The sequence below is a fragment of the Phoca vitulina genome, unplaced genomic scaffold (genome assembly GCF_004348235.1).
Source record: "Phoca vitulina isolate PV1807 unplaced genomic scaffold, GSC_HSeal_1.0 scaffold10, whole genome shotgun sequence".
Classification (NCBI taxonomy): domain Eukaryota; kingdom Metazoa; phylum Chordata; class Mammalia; order Carnivora; family Phocidae; genus Phoca; species Phoca vitulina.
In genome coordinates, this window is record NW_022589713.1 from 46,738,331 (window position 1) to 46,760,729 (window position 22,399).

The 22,399-nt window shown below is 39.0% G+C and overlaps 1 protein-coding gene across 10 annotated transcripts in view; it reads right to left on the reverse strand.

The window, feature by feature from the left end:
• The window catches only part of GOLGA4 (golgin A4), a 128,099-nt gene extending 106,502 nt beyond the window's left edge, over positions 1–21,597 (reverse strand). For 9 of the 10 annotated variants that reach the window (XM_032409007.1, XM_032409010.1, XM_032409006.1 and 6 more), the window contains exons 1-2: positions 21,243–21,597; positions 4,988–5,077 (exon numbers count right to left, since the gene is read on the reverse strand). In XM_032409007.1, the coding sequence (XP_032264898.1) occupies positions 4,988–5,077; positions 21,243–21,314 (162 nt within the window). In that variant the 5' untranslated portion in view covers positions 21,315–21,597. Of the gene's footprint in view, positions 1–4,987; positions 5,078–21,242 lie in introns of those variants that run through there. The other variant, XM_032409008.1, reaches the window with a different exon arrangement.
• Positions 21,598–22,399: the final 802 nt, after the last annotated feature.

Here is a 22,399-nt window from a genome sequence, read left to right on the forward strand (position 1 = left end):
GCGGTCACCTGGGGCTGGCGGAGAGGGAGCATGGGGGAGTAACTGCTTAATGAGTATGGGGTTTCTTTTTGGAATAATGAAAATGTCATGGAATTAGAGAGATGTGATGAATGTACAACACTGTGAATATATGAAATGCCACTTTGAAACTGTAAATGTTATGTTATAGGAATTTAATCTCAATTAAAAAAACATCATCAGAGTGGAACAGAGCGCAGGAGGCTATGGTAGCCTCATCTGCCTAGTCAGCCTTTCACATGATCCTACATTCTCTACTATTCTAAAGCATCCAGCTCTAGAGAGGCAAAAAAGATTCATCTCAAGCAACAAAAGGGGAAGGAAGCTCTATGCTGAAGATAACAAGGCTATGCCCAGGATCACCGGAAGAAAGCGGATGGTCAACGTGCATGTGCACAGGATGAGAGAGTGCCAGAGCCCTGTAGACCTTAGGGTCAGCACAATCTCAGTCTGTTCTCCTTTGCCTTCAATGTCTGAATCATATAGATGATTTTTTATATCCTTATAATAAGGAAGCCTGCAACCAAAGACAGACTTATTTAGATTTACATATAGTATTTACTAACACAGTAAAACAGACATATTAGGAGGTATATAAAAACTTTAATTATCCAGGAAATTATCTAAATGAAACTATCTACTTCTGAAGCATTCTGGATAGCAAAGACTACTGTATTTACTGAAAAGGTGGACAAATATTTATATTTTGAGTTAAACTTCCATATTTTACTAAAAAGGAACATTATAACATTTAAAAACAGAAAGTCGGGATCTTCTATCTCAGAGATTTAACAAAATCAAAAACCCAGGGAGTGGGAGGATGAATAAAAAGGTAATTCTTATGTAATGCCCATTTAATCAATAACTTAATTATGAAATTAGAAAGTCCTTTAATTTTGTAAAATAAACTGAACTGACCATTACATTGGTCAAAAATAGCTTTTAGAGTTGTTAGGAAACACTTTAAAAGCAAGGAGATGAAGGGATGATGCTGCTCTTTCAATCAGAAACCACTTCTTTAGTTAAACCTATGAAGTACAGGATCTTTAGGATTGAAATTTGGGAATTTGGGAAGGAATAAAAAATAACCCTTAGCTCACTTAGCCTATTGTAAAAGGATATTCAAATCATCCCTTTCAAAAAGGATTATTTTGTAAAGATATATTCAATTAAAATGTTTTAAAGCATCTTAGATAAAATAAATATTTTTTAAAAAGTTAATAGTAGGGGTGCCTGTTTGGCTCAGTCAGAAGAACATGTGACTGAGGATCGTGAGTTTGAGCCCCACATTGGGTGTAGAGACTGCTTACACAAAAAAGCTTTAAAAATATATAAAAATAAAAAAAAATTAAAAAGCAATAGTAGCAATCAACAAGTTATTTTCAGGGTTTCAACTGTATTGTGTGTAAACCAATATACTATAAAACCAACCAATATACTGAATATAGTAATGATGCTATCAACACTGATTGCCAAAATGGTTCTACTCAGTACTGCAGCTTTCATTCAAATTGGTTACATGTATAAACTAAGTTCAACAGCATTAAATTTGAAATCACAAAGAGATGTAATACTGCAAGTGATATACAAGAAAATAAGATCCCCAAGAAAGCATGCACATACTTCATACTTTAAACAACTTTGTCAGATCATTTAAATCTATGCACCAAGGACACAGTCTATGCCAAGGACATAGAATGCCAAGGACATGCCAAGGACATAGAATATGCCATTAACTTTGAATGCAAAAACTATACTATGAAGTGTTTATTTTGCTATCAACATCTACTATAAAAAGTTTTAAAATTTTTTTGTGTTAAAGTAACCTTAGAAAAAATTAAAAAATAAAGTAACTTTCATCAAAACAACTTGGAAATACCTCTCAAATTTTTAAATTTGAAATCCATCCTATAACCCAGCAATCCCATTCCTAGGATTCTATCTTGAAGAAGAATGGCATTATAAATGTTTATGTACAATGCTCACTACAGTACTGCTTATAATACTGAAAAGGTTATAAAATTTGATTTATAATACTGAGACTCTCTCCAAACTAATCTATAGAATCAATACAATCCCAATCAAAATCTCCACAGGTTTGTTTTGTTGTTGTCATTGTCTGTTTCATTTCGTTGTGAGTTTGTTTTTCTGAGACTTGAAAGTCTAATTCTAGAGGCGCCTGGGTGGCTCAGTTGTTAAGCGTCTGCCTTCGGCTCAGGTCATGATCCCAGGGTCCTGGGATCGAGCCCCACATCGGGCTCCCTGCTCTGCGGGAAGCCTACTTCTCCCTCTCCCACTTCCCCGGCTTGTGTTCCCTCTCTTGCTGTGTCTCTCTCTGTCAAATAAATAAATAAAATCTTTAAAAAAAAAAAAAGAAAATCTAATTCTAAAATTTATATGGAAAGGAATAAGAATAACTAAGACACTCAAGAAGAACAAGGTAGGAGTGCTATGGACTGAATGTGTCTCCCCAAATTCACATATTGAAGCCCTGGGAGGGTCCTGGGAGACATATTGAAGCCCTAGCCCTCAATGTGATGTTATTTGGAGGCAGAGCCTTTGGGAGGTAATTAATTAGAGAAGGTCAAGAGGATGGGGCCTTCATGATGGGATTAGTATCCTTATAAAAAGAAAAAGAGACAGGAGAACTGCCTTTCCCCTACTCCCACCCATCCCTTTCTTCCTAGGTGTATGTACCAAGAAGGGCCATGCTAGGACATAATGAGAAGATAGCTACCTGCAAATCAGTAAGAGAGCCCTCGCCAGACAGCCAATCTGCTGGCACCTTGATCCTGGACTGCCCAGCCTCTGGAACTGTGAGAAACAAATGTCTGTTGTTTAATCTACTAGTGTATGGAATTTTGTTAAAGCAGCCCAAACTGACCAAGACAGCAAAGACCTGCTCTACAGAAGACAAGATTTAATATAAAACTACTGTTATTAAGACAGTGTGGTATCAGATCAAAGACAGACAAAGCAAACAAGGGAACAGAATAGAGAGCTCAGAAACAAATCTACTCAAATATAGACACTTAATTTCTGAAAAAAGGTAGCACAGTAGAGCAATGTGGAAAGAATGGGACAACTGGATAGCCATTCAGGCAGGTTGGGGGGTGGGAGGGAGACACACAGACTTGATCCCTACCTCACACCATGCTGAAAAAAATCATTTCCAAATGGAATGTAGATCCAAATGTGAAAAGTGAAACAGGATATGGGAGGATGGGCAAAATGGGTGAAGGAGAGCAAGAGGTACAGGCATCCCATTATGGAATGATTAAGTCACAGGAATAAAAAGTACAGCATAGAGAATAGAGTCAAAGATATTGTAATAGCATTGTATGGTGACAGATGGCAGCCACACTTTTGGTGAGCACAATGTAACTTACAGACTTGTCAAATCACTATGTTGTACACTATACTTCTTAAAAAAATGATTTTTGAAAAGTAAAACAGGAAAATACTCTCAGGGTAAGAAAAGAATTCAAAAACACTAGCCAGAAAATAAAATATTAATAAACTGTAATACATTAAAACTAAGAATTTCAGTTCATCTAAGGACACCATTAAGAGAATAAAAGGGCAAGCCACAGGCCAGAAGAAGATTATCTGCTAGGCATATAGCCAATAAAAAACTCCTATCTGTATATGTTAACTGGAATTTAAATAAAAACTTGAAACAAAAAAAGAAGAAGAAGAAGAAGAAACATCAAGACACAGAAAAAAAACTCATTACAAGAAAAAAAAATGTGTAACTATGTATGGTGATGGATGGTAACTAGACTTATTGTGGTGATCATTTCAGTGTATTCAAATATCAAATCACTATACAGTACACATGAAATTAATGTTATATGTCAATTATACCTTAATAAAAAAAACTCCTATCCACACTACATAAAAAAGAACTACAAATCAATAAAAGACAAGCCAAGAGAAAAATGAGCAAGATACATAAACAAGCACTTCACAAAAAAAGATATCAAATGGCCAATACAGAGATGAAAAGTGCACAATCTTATTAGTCATCAGAGAAATGCAAATTAAAACTACAATAAGAGAACACTACACACCCATGAGAATGGCTGAAATTAAAAAGACTAGCAAGAATGAAGAGCACCAGCAACTTTCAGAAACTCCTGGTAGAAAGGTAAAGTTCTACAACTATTCTGAAAAACAGTGGGCATTATCTTCTAAAGTTTAAAACTCTGTATACCTTTTGATTCAGTGTTCCACTCCTAGGTACAAAGCAAAAGAAACGCAGGTACATGTGTACCAAAAGAAATGTACAATGATGTTCACAGCAGCATAATTTATAATAACCCCAAACTGTAAACAACCCAAATGTTTATAATGTTCACAACAGAAAGCATACTTAAGTGGTACTATAAAGAAAAGGAAAGAAACAAATACCAAGAGGTCAGGATGATAGTAATCTTTTTGGGGGGAAGAAGGCAGCACTATAATGCTGGCAGGGTTCCTTTTGGAACCTCAGTGGTTTCCTTCATAATAATTCATTGATTTGTGCATTTCTGTTTTACTCTCTTCTGAACCTGTGTGGCAGTTCACCACAAGAAAAAGTTGAAAACAATCTAATCTGAGCTATGGGGCTAGCTGCAAGTCACACAAAATCAGTTAAGTTCACAGATTCCAATCAATAGCTTGAAAATATAGAACTTTTTTCTATTTGATGCTATGTTAAACAAATTATTATCAAATTATTATAAACCTCAACTATTAAAGGCAGAGTATATTGTCCTCTCAAATTAAGATTCTCAAAGAAAACATACTTTACAAAAGCATAACTACTATTTACAAAGAAACAATAATGTTTTTATTAATAAAAATACCTAACAATTAAAAATTGACCTGTCAAAATAATTTTCCATTTTGTTATCAACAGTAGCCTGCATTTTAGATTAATAAGCTTCTTCTAAGAGGTTTATTAAAGAAGAAATTCCAAACTTACCTCTCTATTGGGTGTACCTTCATCAAGTTGCTCTGTAAATGAAAATGTCCTGCTCCTGGTTCTTGTTGGTGTCGAAGAATTGGAGGGAGCCTAGATTAAAAAATTATTGCATAAATTACAAAGACTACATTGACTAGTGGACTATGTATTGTGTAGTCTTTCTCTCAGTTCATGCCCAAAGAACCCCATGAAAGAAAGGAAAAAACAAACACATAAAAAAGAAAACAATACTTAAAACATCAACTAGAAGACCTAGGCTGCCTACTGGGTCCTTGGTCTGACTCTACCACCAACCAGAACTGTAACCTTAGCTAAACTAACTTTTTGAGGGCTATGTGTCCTCATATATAAAATAAGGTTGTGCTGTTAACATAAGATGATAACATTAGGGGAAAGTGAAACCAGCTGAGGAGTATACGAAAACTGTACAATTTTGGCAACTTCCCTAAAATCAAAATTATTCCAAAATTAAAAGTTCATGAAAAAAATAAGGTTGTCAATTCAATCTTTAAAGTGCCTTCCAGGGACGCGTGGGTGCCTCAGATGATTAAGCGTCTGCCTTAAGCTCAGGTCATGATTTCCAGGTCCTGGGATTGAGCTCCCAGCTCAGCGGGGAGTCTGCTTCTCCCTCTGCCTCTCCCCTGGCTTGTGCTCTCTCTGTCTCTGTCTCTCTCAAATGAATAAATAAAATCTTTAAAAAAATAAAAAAATAAAGTGCCTTCCAGCTCTAATATTCAATACTATGTAATGCACAAGTAAACATCTCTCTAGTCAAGGGCCTTGCTTTAAGTCTACCTTGCACACCACAGCTAGATCCTAAGATGCCAATCCATTTAGTTCTGTAAAGGAGAGCCTGACACAAAAATCCTCAGGAGAAAGGGCCCAAAATTTAAACTAGAAGGTTGAAATCTACTACTCTAAGGTGAACCAAAAAAGTCCTAAAAGTATAAAGCCAAAACTTTAAGAGCCTCCCTCATCCATAACAAAACAGATCTGAACTCATCTACACATAGAAATAAGCCCTGATGTCTTACCCTTTTGTAGTCTGCAAAGTACTACATCAATAAAAGGCATTTAATAAATATTTGTTAAATAAATGAGTGAATGAATGAACCAATGGAACCCTGATCTGTCAAGTGGGCACATACTGCTGTGGGTAGGCTGGAACAGAGAGGTCATTAGGAATAGTGTACACACATACACATACATACATACATACACACATATACATATTTACTTTACAGTAACTGCAACATTTCAAATTAAGATAGATGTCCCATAAATGGTATTGGGACAAATGCCATCCATATGGGGGGAGAGACACCAATCAGATGCTTACTTCATACTTAAGCTATATTAAAGATTTAATTTTTTAAGTTTTCATTTAAATTCCAGTTAGTGAACATACAGTGTAATATTAGTTTCAGGTGTACAACACCTGGTACTCATCACAAGTGTACTCCTTAATCCCTATTACCTATTTAACTCATAATTTTTAAAAATTGAAATATAAAAGAAGATATGAGAGTTTACTTCTATAATCACTGAATAGGAAAGAGATTTTTCTGTCAAAACCAGAAATCAAAAGGAACAGTTTAATTGGGAGGGGGGAAAATATCAACAAAATAATGACAAAAATTTAATAACCTTTTTTTTTTTCTAAACAGCTCTTGTAACTCCGTAAGCTAGAACTCAGAAAACTTACTCAGTCTCCCTCTCATCTAGGGCAGATGACCTGAGCTCCACCAATGAATATACCCACGAGACTCTGAGTCATAAGTGCGGGATGTGAGAAAATAGACACACAAATTTAAAGTTCATCATCTGGTGAGCAATGGAGACAAAAACTTTATGCAGTTGTGCAGAAGAATTACTGATTCAGCTTTCCAGATACCAGGAAAGGGCTACTTTCAGACAGTGACCATCCAATCACTCAAAAAGTATACCCCCAATGTAAATATTTACGATCTTTATACTTTGGCTTCATGTGAGCCTAATCAGTAACTGAGAACCTCATCAGCTCTGGATTAACTAGTAAAATCAAATGTTGGAGTGTGCAATAGGTAGGTCATAAAACACACTGTATTCAGAAAAGTAGTACCACCTGGCAGGCTTGGCCTGATGGCTGGTAGGTCTTCCCCCGAAGTTGCAAGAGTAAGGATCACATATGTGACGTATGATTGTAAAATATAAAACATGCATAAAAAACTAATTGTACTTGACCATTTATCGGAAGGTCCTGGATCTTTAATGGGCTATCCTCACTTCAAAATATAAAGGGATTTAGATTCCTCCAAACTAAATTTGGTCTAATTAATTCTCATAGCCATGAGAAATCTGGACAGGTTTCTAAGCTATTTGTCACAATTAATATCTTTATTGCCCACCAATGGATTATTAACTAACCATTGGCCTCTATTTTAGTATAGGGAAAACCATTTTAGTCACTGTGGTAGGTAGAGTTCTAAGATGACCCCAAATGACCCTCACCTTATGAATATGAGTTCACTCCCTTGACTATCTCACATTACATAGTAAAAGGGATTTCTACAGGCATATTTAAGGTTTCTAATCAGTAGTCTTTGAGTCAATCAAAAGATTACCTGGATGGGTCTAGCCTAATCACAAAAGCCCTTCAAATAAGAGTCTAGAGTGCAAAGGCAGAGGCAGAAGGCAGAGAAATGCACCCCTGCTGTCCTGAAAGAAAACAAAATGCCTATCAGGGCCAAATGACAAGGAACTGCAGGTGGCCTCAGGAGCTGAATGGCCCTCTTCAACAGCCAGGAAGAAATAAGGACCTCAGTCCTGTAACCACAGGGGACTAAATTCTACTACAGCCACATGAGCACAGAAGAAAACCCTAAGGTCCAGATAAGAACATAGTCTGGGGGCACTTGGGTGGCTCAGTCGGTTTGGTGTCTGCCTTCCGCTCAGGTCATGATCTCAGGATCCTGGGATTGAGCCCCGTATCGGGCTCCCTGCTCTTCGGGAAGTCTGCTTCTCCCTCTCCCTCTGCCCCACCCCCCTCTCCACTCATGCCCTCTCTCTCTCAAATAAATACATCTATAAAAAATAAAAAAAGAACAAGGTGTCTGGATGACACCTTGTGTAACTCTGAGCAGAGAAGCCAGTTGCCCATGCCAGACTTCTGACCTACAGACAATGAAGTAACAATTGGGTTATTAGACGCTAAGATTGTAGTAATTTGTTATGCAACATTAGAAAATGTATACAATCAATTTTGGGAATAATGAGCCTTGAGTGGCTTGTCCCTATACCATGATTTTTCATTACCCATCAAGACTCTGTTCAGATGTCACCCTGACTCTCTCCAGAAATGCTTTCCTGTGTGCAGCCACAGCACCCTGTCCACACTAGCACCACACTAGGAGTACTTGTCTCTCAACCCCATGGTACAGAGACTACAGCTACCCTTCAAGGCTAATGCAACACCCAACAAAGCAACTTAGGAGGCCCTGTTCAACAAATAAGTGCTCTAAAATTACAAATATATTTGACTAACTGATTGATTGATTGATTGGCTCCACACCCAATGTGGGGCTTGAACTCACAACCCTGAGATCAAGAGTTGCATACTCTACCAACTGAGTCAGCTAGGTGCCCCAATAAATGTTTTTAAATACTTTATCTGTTTTGATCCTCACAACCAATCTGAAAGATAAGCAGGACAGATATCATCATCCCCAATTTCTCATCTCTGATGAGAAAATAAGAAGGTCAGAATGCTTATGTCGCTTGCTCAGGTTGCATACAAGATCTGTGTTATGGGTTAGGACACAAGTCTTCCAATTCCCTCATCCACTTCCCTGGTATTCTTTAAAGATTTTATTTATTTATTCATTTGAGAGAGAGAGAGAGAAACAGCATGAGAAGGGAGAGGGTCAGAGGGAGAAGCAGACTCCCCGCTGAGCCAGGAGCCTGATGCGGGACTCGATCACAGGACTCCAGGACCATGACCTGAGCGGAAGGCAGTCGCTTAACCAACTGAGCCACCCAGGCGCCCTTCCCTGGTATTCTTTAGATCACTGTTTCTCAGATTTTTTTTTCCACTGGGACCCATGATGTAAACAGACAAAACAAAGCACCCATTTTACATACAGACACCTCTAAGACAGAAGTTTTACAGAACCTTAATCTTTATGACAGAAGGTGTCATATTTCCTGACCCAGTTTATTCTTTCACTACAAAAAAAAAAAAAAGCTAGGGGGTGCCTGGCTGGCTTGATCCCCTTGAGTTCAAGCCCCACGCATGGTGTAGAGTTCACTTAAAAAAAAAAAAAAAAAAAAGCTGATCTCAACCCACTAAAAGATTCCACAACCCTCTTAAATGCTTTCACCATACCATGTCCTTGTAAGAACAGTGTACATAAACACAGCCACTAACTCTTAAATCTAGACTACATCAGATATATCTACTATATTTTAGTTATCTTAAAAAATAAAAATTAAAAAGCATTAATCCTAGGCTGAAAAACACAATCTAAAGATAACAAAAACACAAATTTTGGATATTCATATTACTGAAAAGTTCTATATTAAAGTCAAAACTATGTTAACCAAAGTTTACTCATTAGGGGCTCTACTATCTGGGAGTTTTCATGGAAAGAATTACTCAAGATAGCTGAATTATTAGATAGATTTAGAAAAATACAGATATAAATATAGACATTGGTAGAGATGCAGATATCTATCTAAAATTATAGATTCAAAATGGTTACACCTCATTGAAAACCTAAAGGGCTTTGGAGATATAATGAGTTGTAACCATTTTGAATCTATAACTTTCTGAAATCAATTAACTAATTCTAGTTTTTAAAGATAAAAGGAGGGGCACCTGGGTGGCTCAGTCACTTAAGCGTTTGCTTTGGCTCAGGTCATGATCCCAGGGTCCTAGGATTGAGCCCCACTCAGCAGGGAGCCTGCTTCTCCCTCTCCCTGCCACTCCCCCTGCTTGTGCTCGCTCTCTCTTAAATAAATAAATAAAATCTTAAAAAAAAAAAAAAAAGGAAACAACATAATTTAACATTTTCTTTTTTCTTTACCATTTTCTAGGTCAGTCATCACTCTTATAAATATGCTACTTATAGTAAGTCTTCTCTACTCATTTTAGCCTGCTACTAGTTTAGAAACTGGATAACTACATTTACTGGAATTGTAGACAAAATAAGCATAAAGAAGCTCTAAATGAGGGTTTTTTAAGTTTCCTTATTAATAACTTAAGATTAGCTGTGGAATGTGAAGTTGGGGACATTAAAATCTGGGATGCCTTTTGACTTACTTCCTGGTTCTCAAGTTATGCCCCGAAGAGATGAGAAATTATTCTTACACATGCGTAACAAAATCTGGCTTCATTTCTCCCTCCCACACCCGTGGACAATCAATCATGGCAAGGACACAACCATAGAATCCTTCTCATCACAGCCCTGCTGAGAGACTCTCTCCAATCTATTTAATATCCCACCTCTATAGAGGTGGCCAAAGTAACTTGGAGTTAATTCTTCACATAAACTTTTATATTCTAATTACCAAAATTATTAGAGATTATTAGAGATTTTCACCATGTCCTTCGTAAATCACCTTCTGCATCCTGACATCTAAAATAGTAGTACTGGAAATGAAATATTGCTGTTCATGTTATAAATGCTTACCTCAAAATCAGCCCTTTAATATAGTGAAATCCACTCACCCAAAAGTAATTTAAGGAAACTTCCAGTTAAACATGGCAGATGGAGTATATGCTCCTATTTTCTCTGCCTCCCAAAGAGCTAAGAAATTTCAACCAGGGGAGCCTGGGTGGCTCAGTTGGTTAAGTGTCAGCTCAGGTCATGATCTCAGGGTCCTGAAATGGAGCCCCGCATCGGGCTCCCTGCTCAGCAGGGAGTCTGCTTGTCCCTCTCCCTTTCCCTCTGCCCATCCCCACTGCTCACTCTCTCTCTCTCTCCTCTCTCTCAATAAATAAAATCTTTTAAAAAAAAAAAGAAAAAAATTTCAATCAATGTTCAGAAGATTGGTGTGAATGGAAGAATAGTAAAGGATTTAACACAATTGATAACACTACAACCCCAAGGAGCTACAAAAGAGAATAATGATGAGAAGCAAGCCTATTTTCTCCCCAGAACCATGAAAAGACTTAGGACTTAAAACAAAAATATAACACAAGATGCAAAAGTGAAGAGACAAGACCAAAAACAGGAAGACTGGTTGAAAGATCCCCAGGTCCCTGTCCAACCTTTCAGAGCCTCTGAAGAACCAGAGGTTTATTTTTGGGAGCCAATAAGGCTCCAAACTGGGCGAAACCAAGCACAGTAAGATAGGAGTGAAGGGCAAAGTATATGACTAACCTTAGTGGGATTAAGTGGTATCTGCACAGTCAATCAGCCCTGCTTCCAGAAGGCTGGCAGCTTGGCTTATAACCCCCTCACCCTTTCTCCAAAGCACACTGTGCTTCTCTGGAGAAACCAAATGACCTCCAGACTTGTGGTTACCAGCATGAAGATATTTCCCCCAATAATAACCCAGTAGAGAACCCCAGTGTCTCTGTCACATGCTACTTCCAAGTAGCACCAGATTTTTAGTGCCTCACCCTTAAATATGAATGGGAAGCCCAGAGCATGCAATAAAGTTTCCAGAGTAAAAAAGTGAGCCAAAAAACAACCAAAAACACAAAAACTAGAAAAAACAAAACAATAAAGATTAAAAGAAAACTTCAAAAAAATCACCATTATCCTGAGATAAAAGATATTATATCTGTATAACAAGAACAATGCTATGAAAAAGGAAAAGACAGTAAGAAACAGCCCTTAGAAATTTTAAAATAAAATAGCCAAAATTAAAAACTCAATTGAAGAGTTAAATAAGTTGAAGAAATCTCTCAAAAGTAGAGCAAAACAAAACCCAAAACACAACAACAAAAACCCAAAACAGAACATAAATGGTAAAAAAAGAAAAAAAGAGAACCTATCCTGAAGGCACAAAAGCTACCAAATTGCAGCTCAAGAGAAGAGAAAAAATAAAGGGGAGGGAATTATCAAAGAAACAATATGTAAAAGTTTCGAAGAATTTAAGCACAGGAGTGGCACCATACAATGCCCACTGAGTGTCCAGCACAATGCATAAAGAAATCCATACGGGGCATATTTACCATGAAATTTCAGACAACAAGATGTAAAGGGAAGATCCTAAAATCTCTAGAAAGAAAAAAGCAGCAGAATGACAATGGACTTCTCAATAGCAACACTGTAAGCAGAAAACAATGGAGCAATGCTCCCAAAATCATCTACCTTCGCAGGAAATCAGTAAATATGGTTTATAATGTACAACTCAACAAAGAGCAAAGCAACAAAAGCTTATTATTAGAAATATGAAGTTAAGCGATGCCTGGGTGGCTCAGTCATTAAGTGTCTGCCTTTGGCTCAGGTCATGATCCCAGGGTCCTGGGATCCAGTCCTGCACAGGGCTCCCTGCTCAGCGGGGAGTCTGTTTCTCCCTTTCCCACTGGCCCCGCTTGTGTTCCCTCTCTCGCTGTGTCTCTCTCTGTCAAATAAATAAAATCTTAAAAAAAAAAAAAAAAAGAAATATGAATTTAAATATCTGGGCAAACAAAATGTTGAGAACATGGAGAACAGGACTGGAGGGTTGGAGCAGACAATGTTTTTTTTGCATAATATCCTTTCAGTAGTACTTCACCTTTTAAAACCATGTAACATATTACTTTGATAAAAATAAAAGCAAAATTTTATTTAAAATTTTAATCAAAATCGTAAGTATTTAGTATGTTCAATACAAGAGACCCAATAAAATTTAAAACATGGCATACAGATTAAAAGATGGTTGATAATGAATAATAAGTGCACTGATATTCTCAACACTTCAGACACTAGCTATTGTTAACAGAGTATTTCAAGGCCAATCACATGGTATATGCTAACCCAACCAAGTGATTCTACAAAATAAATAAGATAGAAAAATCAGATAATATCTTTACAATCTAAGGAATATACACTTGTTGAAAATTTATAATTTAAAAGTCAAATATTTTAGGGGCGCCTGGGTGACTCAGTCGGTTAAGCGTCTGCTTTTAGCTCAGGTCATGATCCCAGGGTGCTAGGATCGAGCCCCACGTCGGGCTCCCTACTCAGTGGGGAGCCTGCTTCTCTTTCTCCCTCTGCCTGCCACTCCTCCTGCTTATGCTTTCTCTCTCTCTCTGTCAAATAAATAAATAAATAAAATCTTTTTTGAAAAAATAAATAAAAGTCAAATATTTCAGAAGATGAACTTATGTTGTTTTTTTAAAAGATTTTACTTATTTATTCATTTGACAGAGAGCAAGAGTGAGAGAGCACAAGCAGGGGGAGCAGCAGAGGGAGAGGGAGAAGCAGGCTCCCTGCTGAGCAGAGAGCCCGATGAGGGACTCGATCCCAGGACCCCGGGATCATGACCTGAGCCGAAGGCAGATGCTTTACCGACTGAGCCACCCAGGTGCCCCTGAACTTATGTTTAAATACATCACAATGATTAGGTTTCCAGTACAAGAATGTAGACTGAATACTATTGTTTGCCTCCTCTCCCTCCTACAAACCCATTGAAATGAAAGTTTAAAAAAAAAAAAAGTAGAAAAACATAGATTAGTTAAAACTCAAGAATAAGACAGAGAACATCAACAGTGAAAAGATAACGACGGGGCGCCTGGGTGGCTCAGTCAGTTAGGCATCTGCCTTCAGCTCAGGTCATGATCCCAGGGTCCTGGGATGGAGGCCCATGTCAGGCTCTCTGCTCAGCGGGGAGCCTGCTTCTCCCTTTCTGCCGCTCCCCCTGCTTGTGCTCTTTCTCTCTCTGTCAAATGGATAAATAAAACTTTTGAAAAGAAAAGATAATGACATTTTCTGTAGAATCGAAGGCAAAAGGATTCAAATTGGTGGAGAAATCAGGACAAAGGTAGCTGTAACACCAAATTTGCACAGAAGGTTGAAGCAGCAGCAGCAAATTCTTCCAATGGGGGGGAAAAATCACAGGTTTAGAGAACTAGAATGGGAGATACTGTTCTCATTATTGTTCTCAGGGATTAAGGGTTTGTATGACAAAAAGGTACTGGAGGTCAGCCGCCTCCTAACCAAACATATTTCCAGACAAAAGTAACTGCAAAATAATAAGCAACCTACCCTGTAGGAGTTAGATCTTCAAAAGTGGGGGCTGGTACCACAAAGTAGCAGGGTAACAATACACTTGAGTTTGCCCACTGCAACCCAGTCTTACCCAGTTTATGCCCGTTTATGTTCCAAGATCATTATTAGAAGTAGTGTCCCCTTTCCTTCTCAAGATGTTTGCATGATAAATTATACGGTCACCTTTCAAAGTAGGTAGACCCTCCTTGTTTGGGCTGGCAGAGAGGAATCCTCTGATTGTTCCCTTTCCTAACCACTCTCCACACAGGGGAGAGGCACATAAGAGCAGAGAAAACCCATGTCAGTTAGCAAAATAAATCACCCACCAGGACTTCATAAATATAAGTGAACAACCAACAATCATAAGACATTGTTCTTAACAAACAAAAAACAAAAAACCAAGATGACCAGTAAGAATAAGTGACCCCCAAAAAATCAGATAAATCAAGAAACAGAACTTAAATATGTGTGTGTGTGTGTGTGTGTGTGTATATATATATATATATATATATATATACACCATATAATGCTTATCCTCCCAGAGTTTTGATAAGCTCTAGTTTCTTTAAACAAACATAAGCTGCTACTAAAAAGTAAAACAAAGCAACAAGTATAAGCCCAGTGGTTAAAAAAATGGGCTTCTGAGCCACACTACCTAAGTTCATCTCAGCTTTACCACTGATTAACTGTGTACCAAAGACAAGTTACTTTACCTCCCTCAGCCTCAATTTCTTATCTGTAAAATGGGGATAATACAAGTCATATGTTATATTATTTCATGTTTCAATTTAGAAATCATGCAATACAACCAAGAAAAGTACCTGATTAATAATACTCAACAAATGTTTACTACTGTTATTATTTGTAGAAATTAAATATATGATTACTAAAATAAATTTAATAATTTAAATAAATTTATTCTAGTAATAAAATTTGAAGAAATCTCTCAAAACAATAGAACAAACAGGAAAAAAGGAATATATAAAAAGAAAGTTAGAATACACAAAGTACTTGTCCAGAAAGATTAATAAGATTTTGGGGGGGGGCAAAAAACAACAACAAAGAATTAAAAGAAGAAAATTGGGAATTTCCTAAAATCAAGGGAAGAAGAGAAGATTCAAACATCAGGTTAACTACCAATGAAGAAAGAACAGGTTTGGAATTAGACTTCTCATCTGCAACACATGATGCTGGAAGATGAGGAGAAAGACGCTCAACAGTCTGAAGGAATATTTCCCACCTAGAATTCCATAAATAAATGAGAATGTCTTATTAATATCTTGTGATTTAGAAGGTGAAGGAACCAACCTCTGTTGGTTAAAATCCTATACTTTTAGAGCCCTGACCTTCATTATTAACACATTAACTGAATTCTACATCAGTTTCCAGCCTTGCTCTCTTGTCTGGACCCTGCAGGATACCCTTTGAATTTTCCCACAGTTTCCATGGGATGTAAAATTGAGGTGTGTAAAATTACATCCATGTCCTGGAATCTTTGAACCTCACAATTTAACAAATTGGGTTAATTCACCCCAAAAGCTAGAAAGACAAAACTTCTCTTAGAACTTTTCCTCTAGCTCTATCAAACTAAGAAGGAGATGAAAGAACTTTGTATGACCAGTACTCTATTCAAGTTTCATAGCACATTTTTTTAATCCCATAAACTAGGATTATTTTATTACTTAAAACGTGAGAACTTAATGCACATTCTATCTAACGAATTACCAACAGCCACTATGTGCTACTGGTCAAAATACAGATTATTATATATTAATGTTCTCCCTGGGAATTATGGTTTCCCCAATTTCAAGATGGAGGGTAATTATTTAGTAAACATGGATTTACAATAAGGCTATGTTCCTTCAGAAAGGGACTCTTTTCCCTGCTATCTGTGCATTTTTTTTAAATTTCTATTACATAAACTATTATTTTGGAGTCCCACTTTCTGCTGTTTTTAATTCTTTTATTGTGGTGAAATATATATAACATAAAAGTTACCATTTTAACCAGTTTTAGGTCTATAGTTCAGTGGTATTAAATTATTCACATTGTTGTGCAACCATCATCATCATCTATCTCCAAAACTTTTTCATCTTTCCAAACCAAAACTCTACCCATTAAGCAATAACTCCCCACTTCCCCCTCTCTCCAGCCCCTAGCAACCACCATTCTATTTTTTGTCTCTATGAATTTGACTAATCTAGGTACCACAGATAAGTGGAATCATACAGTATTTGTCCATTTGTGTCTGTACTTTTAAGTTTTGGTAATATTTGAAAAAGGCTAAAAATGTTTAAAAATATTTTTATTTATGCTGGGGTGCCTGGCTGGCTCAGTCAGAGGGGCATGCAACTCTTGATCTCAGGGTCATGAGTTAGAGCCTCACACTGGGTGTAGCAATTACTTAAATAAATAAAATTTAAAAATACATTTTTATTTATGTATTACATATATCCCAATTACAAGGTATTCTATATTATTTTTTAATGTTTATTTTATCCAATTCATTCTGTAAGACTGCTTTTAGACAACAGGCTTCAGCAACAGAAACTTGATCAAGGCAAAAAGGCCTACAGTGACCACCTACCTAAATACAGGCAGGCCCATCAGGCAACCCACCTCAAAATATCCATAGGCCCTAACTGACCAATGGGCTACTTACAACCAGGAACAGTTACCAAAAAAGGGAAAATTCCCTACGTCCCCATATGTCCTCACCTTCCTGCTTTAAATATAGCCCCCACTCACTGCCTCGTTGCAGTCTGCTTTGCTGTCCTGCCAACCACTCCTTTGAGGTGTATTCAATAAACTTCTATCTCCTTTATTCTGCCTTGTGTGAATCCTTTCACCGCCCATGCCACTGGCCCCCACCTGATCAGGAATGCCCCACATTTGGGGGGCCCCCATCCAATTGAGACAGACACCACATAGGAATTTAAGAATCCAAAATAGATACTCATTGTTAAAAAAATAATGTAAGTGGGGTGCGTAGGTGGCTCAGTCGGTTTAGCTTCTGACTCTTGATTTCATCTCAGGGTCCTGAGATCAACCCTGGGTCAGGCTCTGTGCTGGGTGTGGAGCCTGCTTAAGATTCTCTCTCTCCCTCTTCTCCCTGCCCCACCTCATGCATGTACTCTCCCTCTCTCTCTCCTAAAATAAAATAAATAAATAATGATGATGATGATGATGATAATAATAATAATATAAGTGGGGGCACTGGGTGGCTCAGTCAGTTAAACATCCCCCTCTTGATCTCAGCTCAGGTTTGGATCTCAAGGTCGTGAGTTCAAGCCCTGCATTGGACTCCACACTGGGCGTAGAGCCTACTTCTAAAAAATAAATAAATAAACTAATAATAATAATAATAATTAAGTGAACCTTTATTTAAAAATTTTTTAACTTCATTTTTAATTAGTGATTAGGCTTCAAGTCATCATCAGTGTTGAATAAATAATTACTTAAAACATTTGCCAAGGAAAGGTGCAAATAATCTTAGTACCAACCAAATAGAAGTGATTGGGGAATATCAGAAGGCTATTTCTTGTTTTTATTGAATGTTTTCAAACCCTTAAGGAACCCTATATTATATCATTATTATTTTTGCTGGAAAGTTTTACAAATATTGTGATGCAAATGGTTTATCCCAGAATTATCTATGCCTGACAACTCAATCTATTGGAAAAATACCTCTCAGGCCACCACACCTATGAAAAGCAAGCTAAGAAACAGAAAGTATGCACACAAAGGCCTCCAAACACTCAAAATTTGTATTAATACACTACACTGTGCTAAAGAATCCCTCAGGTACTTGCCCTTATTTCACACAAAATTGTATAAGTTTATGTATCTTAAAAAAAATAAGCTGCTTATGTATCTTGATTCAAAGCCCACAACAGTTCAAAGGCAGAGACAAGAAAGACACAGAGGTTACAAAATTACAAAAAATAGACCAAGAACAAACAAATCCTCTTGAGTGGGTAAAAGGGAAATGTCTTGGGGCGCCTGGGTGGCTCAGTCAGTTAAGCGTCTGCCTTCGGCTCAGGTCATGATCCCAGGGTCCTGGGATCGAGCCCCGCATCGGGCTCACTGCTCTGCGGGAAGCCTGTTTCTCCCTCTCCTTCTACTGCTTCCCCCTGCTTGTGCTCTCTCACTCTCTCTGTCAAATAAATAAAATCTTTAAAAAAAAAAAAAAAAAAAAAGGGAAATGTCTTTCACACCCAGGTAAATTCTTGAGGCATTGTGCCTTCAAAACAAAATAATTTATACTCAAAAATGAAGAAATGATAATATTATACAAATTCAAGATCCTTTGCTTAAGAAGATAAGGATACGTGTAATCTGTTGCAAAAGGATTGTCATCAAAAAAGGGTTTTTGTTTTTTTAATTCACCCTTGAAAAAAAATCTTTAACTTTGAAAACAATAATCCAGAACTTCTCATCCTGAAGGATTCATAATAGCTGAAGATCTGAGACCAGAACAGAATCAAGTTTCTATGAGTAGATGATCACTAATAATTTAACTTTTACCTTCTTGATATACATATTATACATAATTGTCAAAGTTTTAAATCTTTTATACACAAAGTGATTTTATTTGATCCAGATGCACTGTCTCACCTAATACGTTAGTCAGCTCGTTAACTTTTTTACTATTCTAAAAACTACCTCTCTCTGTTAATGCACAAAATCAATTCATTTTCATGAAGAAAAATGAAACATTATAAGAAAAACAATCATGATATCTCATGAGCACTTCCTTCTTAAACTATTTTCATTGCCTGTATATAAATATACTTTATATACATATGGGGCGCCTGGATGGCTCAGTCTGTTAAGCGTCTGCCTTCAGCTCAGGTCATGATCTCGGGGTCCTGGGATAGAGCCCCACGTCGGGCTCCCTGCTCAGTGTGGAGTCTGCTTCTCCCTCTTCCTCTGCTGCTCCCCCTGCTTGTGCTCTCTCTCTCTCTCAAATAAATAAAAAATCTTAAAAAAAATAAAAAAATTAAAAATACATAAATACTTTATATCATATTTTTTCCCCACAAAACTGGGATCACACTTGACATGCTGCTTCTTAATCTGTCCTTTAACACAAATATCTTTGCATGTTATTATTACTTTCCTGCAGGTTCTAACAAAAGGTGTGTTAGGCAAGTTAATCTCTTTGAACCTCACTCCATCTATAAGAGTATCTACCTCTTTGGTGTATGTAAGAAATAAAATGATCCGTGTAAAATACAAAGCAAAATGCCTCTCACATAGTAAGAGCCCAATAAATGTTGGCTTTTGTTTAAGGCTGCATAATAACCAACTATCTTAAACAACCTGTTAATCAATTTTCTATTTTTAGCCAGTTTTTACCTATTAAAACAACACTGAAATAAAAATCCATGAGGTTAAATCTTTAATACATCCTCAACTGTTTTTAAAGACTTTATTTATTTATTTGAGAGAGAGAGCGGGAGAGAGTGAGAGAGAATGAGCAGGAGGGAGGAGCAGAAGGAGAGAGAAAAGCGGACTCCCCGCTAAGCAGGGAGCCCTATGCCCCACTGGAACCCAGGACCCTGGGATTATGACCTGAGCCGAAGGCACACACTTAACCGACTGAGCCACCCAGACACCCCATCCTAAACTTTCTTAGAATAAATTTCTAGAGGTGGAATCTTGGATATTTTATACATTCCCAAATGTAACTGTTTCACATTCGCCAACATGGTGTTTCCCCACATTCCTCATCTCTACCTCACTCTTAAGGTTTTTGTTTCTTAAATAAATGTGTTTTGTAAAGGTAGAAAAGCTGGCAGTAAATAGTATGAAAAGTAAGGTATTTACTATCTAAATTTTAATCACTATTTACATTTTACTTAGGAGAACGAACAAGCTTTCAGTGTCATATTCCAATATATTTCAAGCAGTTTTACTCTACATGAGCTTTAGCTTTTAAGAGAACAACTTCAATTTATAGTTGACAGTTGTTCTAATGCAATAGTTGATTTAATAGTTGTTAGTTGCTTAACAGTTGTTTAAAAGCTGTATAAGAAAAATGTGTTTTTAAAATTACTTTTAAATGTCTCCAAATTAATTAAAACTCAGCCTTTCTTACAGAAACTCTAAAATTTGAGAGAGTGAGAATTGCTCAGTCTGTTGAGACTGAGAAAGGCTGGGAAGAAATTTAGCAGAAGCCCTCATCTTTGCTCAAGAGACAAGTGCTGCGAGCACCAAAACACACATTCTCATTGGTGTCTAGCAGACTGTTTCTTTAAATTAACACTGCTAACACGCCCCCTTTTTCCTAGAAACTGTCATTTCCTGAAGCAACAGCATTCATGAAAAAACAAACTGAACAAGACTCTTGAAGAAGCAGAAGCCCGTCTGGGGATAGGCAGAACCCCGGCTTGGCCTCAGAATGTCTGTCCCTACGCCCGTCCGGGATCAACCAAGTTATGCGAAGTGACTAACTCGTGACAGCCTCGGGAGTTGGACGCTGGCCACACTGCCACCTCTTTCAGGTCCAACGCCCCGGCAGGCAGCCTGGCCTGGAATGGCTCGACCCTCGGCCCGCACCTCTGCACCACGGTTTGACATTAGACCCCGGTAACGGGTCGGGAGTCTAGAGGGATTCAGACCCCTCCGTACTCAATCTCGGGTCATGATGGGAGAGGGAACTTCAGACAAGAAGTCAGATATTGCAAGGGACCCAGGTTTTCCCATCCCGCCTTCACTCCTGAGTTGGGGTCTCGGATGGGTGGGGGAACCTTCGATAGGGGTCAAAAGTCATGCAAGATCGGAGACCTTCTAACTTATTCTCAGGCCAGGGTCGTGCGCTGGGGGAAAACTAGAGGTCAGACGTCCCCAAGGATCCGGCCACCCCCTCCCACTCTCCTGCATGGAGTTTGGGGATGGGTGCCCCGGGTCCCCAATAGTGAGGACCCGGGCCACCCTGGACTCATTCCCAGTCCGGAGTTTGGGGGAGATTCTCAGGTCAAGGGTCACGGAAGAACCTTCCCTCCTCCTGGCCCCCGAAGCTGTGTCAAGGGGTGTCGGGAACTAGACGAGAGCAGCGGCCATAGTACCTGAGTCGAGGCCAGCGCCTGCTGGAGCTGCTGTTGCTCCTCGCTGATCTTTTGCTTCAGTTTCTTGAACATGGTGCAGCGCGGAGTCCTGAGTGTGAGACCTGAAGGGCGAGCGCCCAGGGAGACCCGGCCGCGGCGCGACGGCGGCCTCTCTACACCAGGGACCGTAGGGGCCGGGCCTCACCGCCTCCTCCTTGGGCTCGCGGGCGGATCGAGACACTCGTCCTGCGGGTGTCGGCGTCGCCGCCGCCGCGTCTCTTTCTTCTGGGTGCCACTGGTTGGCCTATGCCCCCCATCCAGCCCCGGCGGCGGCGGCGGCGGCGGCGACAACGGCAGCAGGTGAACGGTGTGCCAAAGACGCCTGCGCGGCCTACGTGGAGCTCGCCAAGGGAGCTCTACGGAGCGCCGGAGGGGCCAAGCACGAAGTCGCGCCGGCACATGCGCGCTCGGGGTGTCGCGCCCGAACGCGGCACCGGCGAGTAATAGGCCGCGTTCCGCGCTGCTCCAGTTCGTTGCGTACGGAGCTGCCCTCCGAGCTGGGGCGAGGGCTGGTGTGAGCCCTGCAGTGACGCACACCCGCACTTCGGCACTGCAGAGTCCTGCGGGGAGGGTGCTGCTTCTATTAAGGACGGCCCGGTGGACAGGCCCACCGTGAAGAGCCGCGTGTGTGAGCGCCTGGGGTGGGAGAAGGCGGGTATCCAGGGAACCTGCTTTGCGCTCTGAAGGATAGTGTACTTTTGTTCAGTATTTGTAGTTAAGAGTCTGCATCTTCAGTGCCTGGTACTCCTACTACTCCCCAGAGGGGCCGTCTTTCCTTCCCTGGACTTTTCCAGAGGTCTCAAGAAGTGCCTGACACAGACTTCCAGGGTCCAGACGTTTCAGGACGATATTGTAAAATCTCAACCGTTTGGACATCTGTCTGTATTTTTCATTTAACCGAAATCGTATATTTTCACGTATTCATTCCAAAGTCCTTATTAAAGTGCCAAGTCCTTGGGGATGTTAAAAGAATTCACAGCTGATGGAATACACAAATTTCCAAAGGGTCCAAGCGTCTGCATCTGCAATCATCCTAGAGAGTTTAATGTTTATGTGCTTAATTCTTCCAACACCCCGAACTTGGGCCATCTGTGAACCCCCATATCCATCTCAGCAAC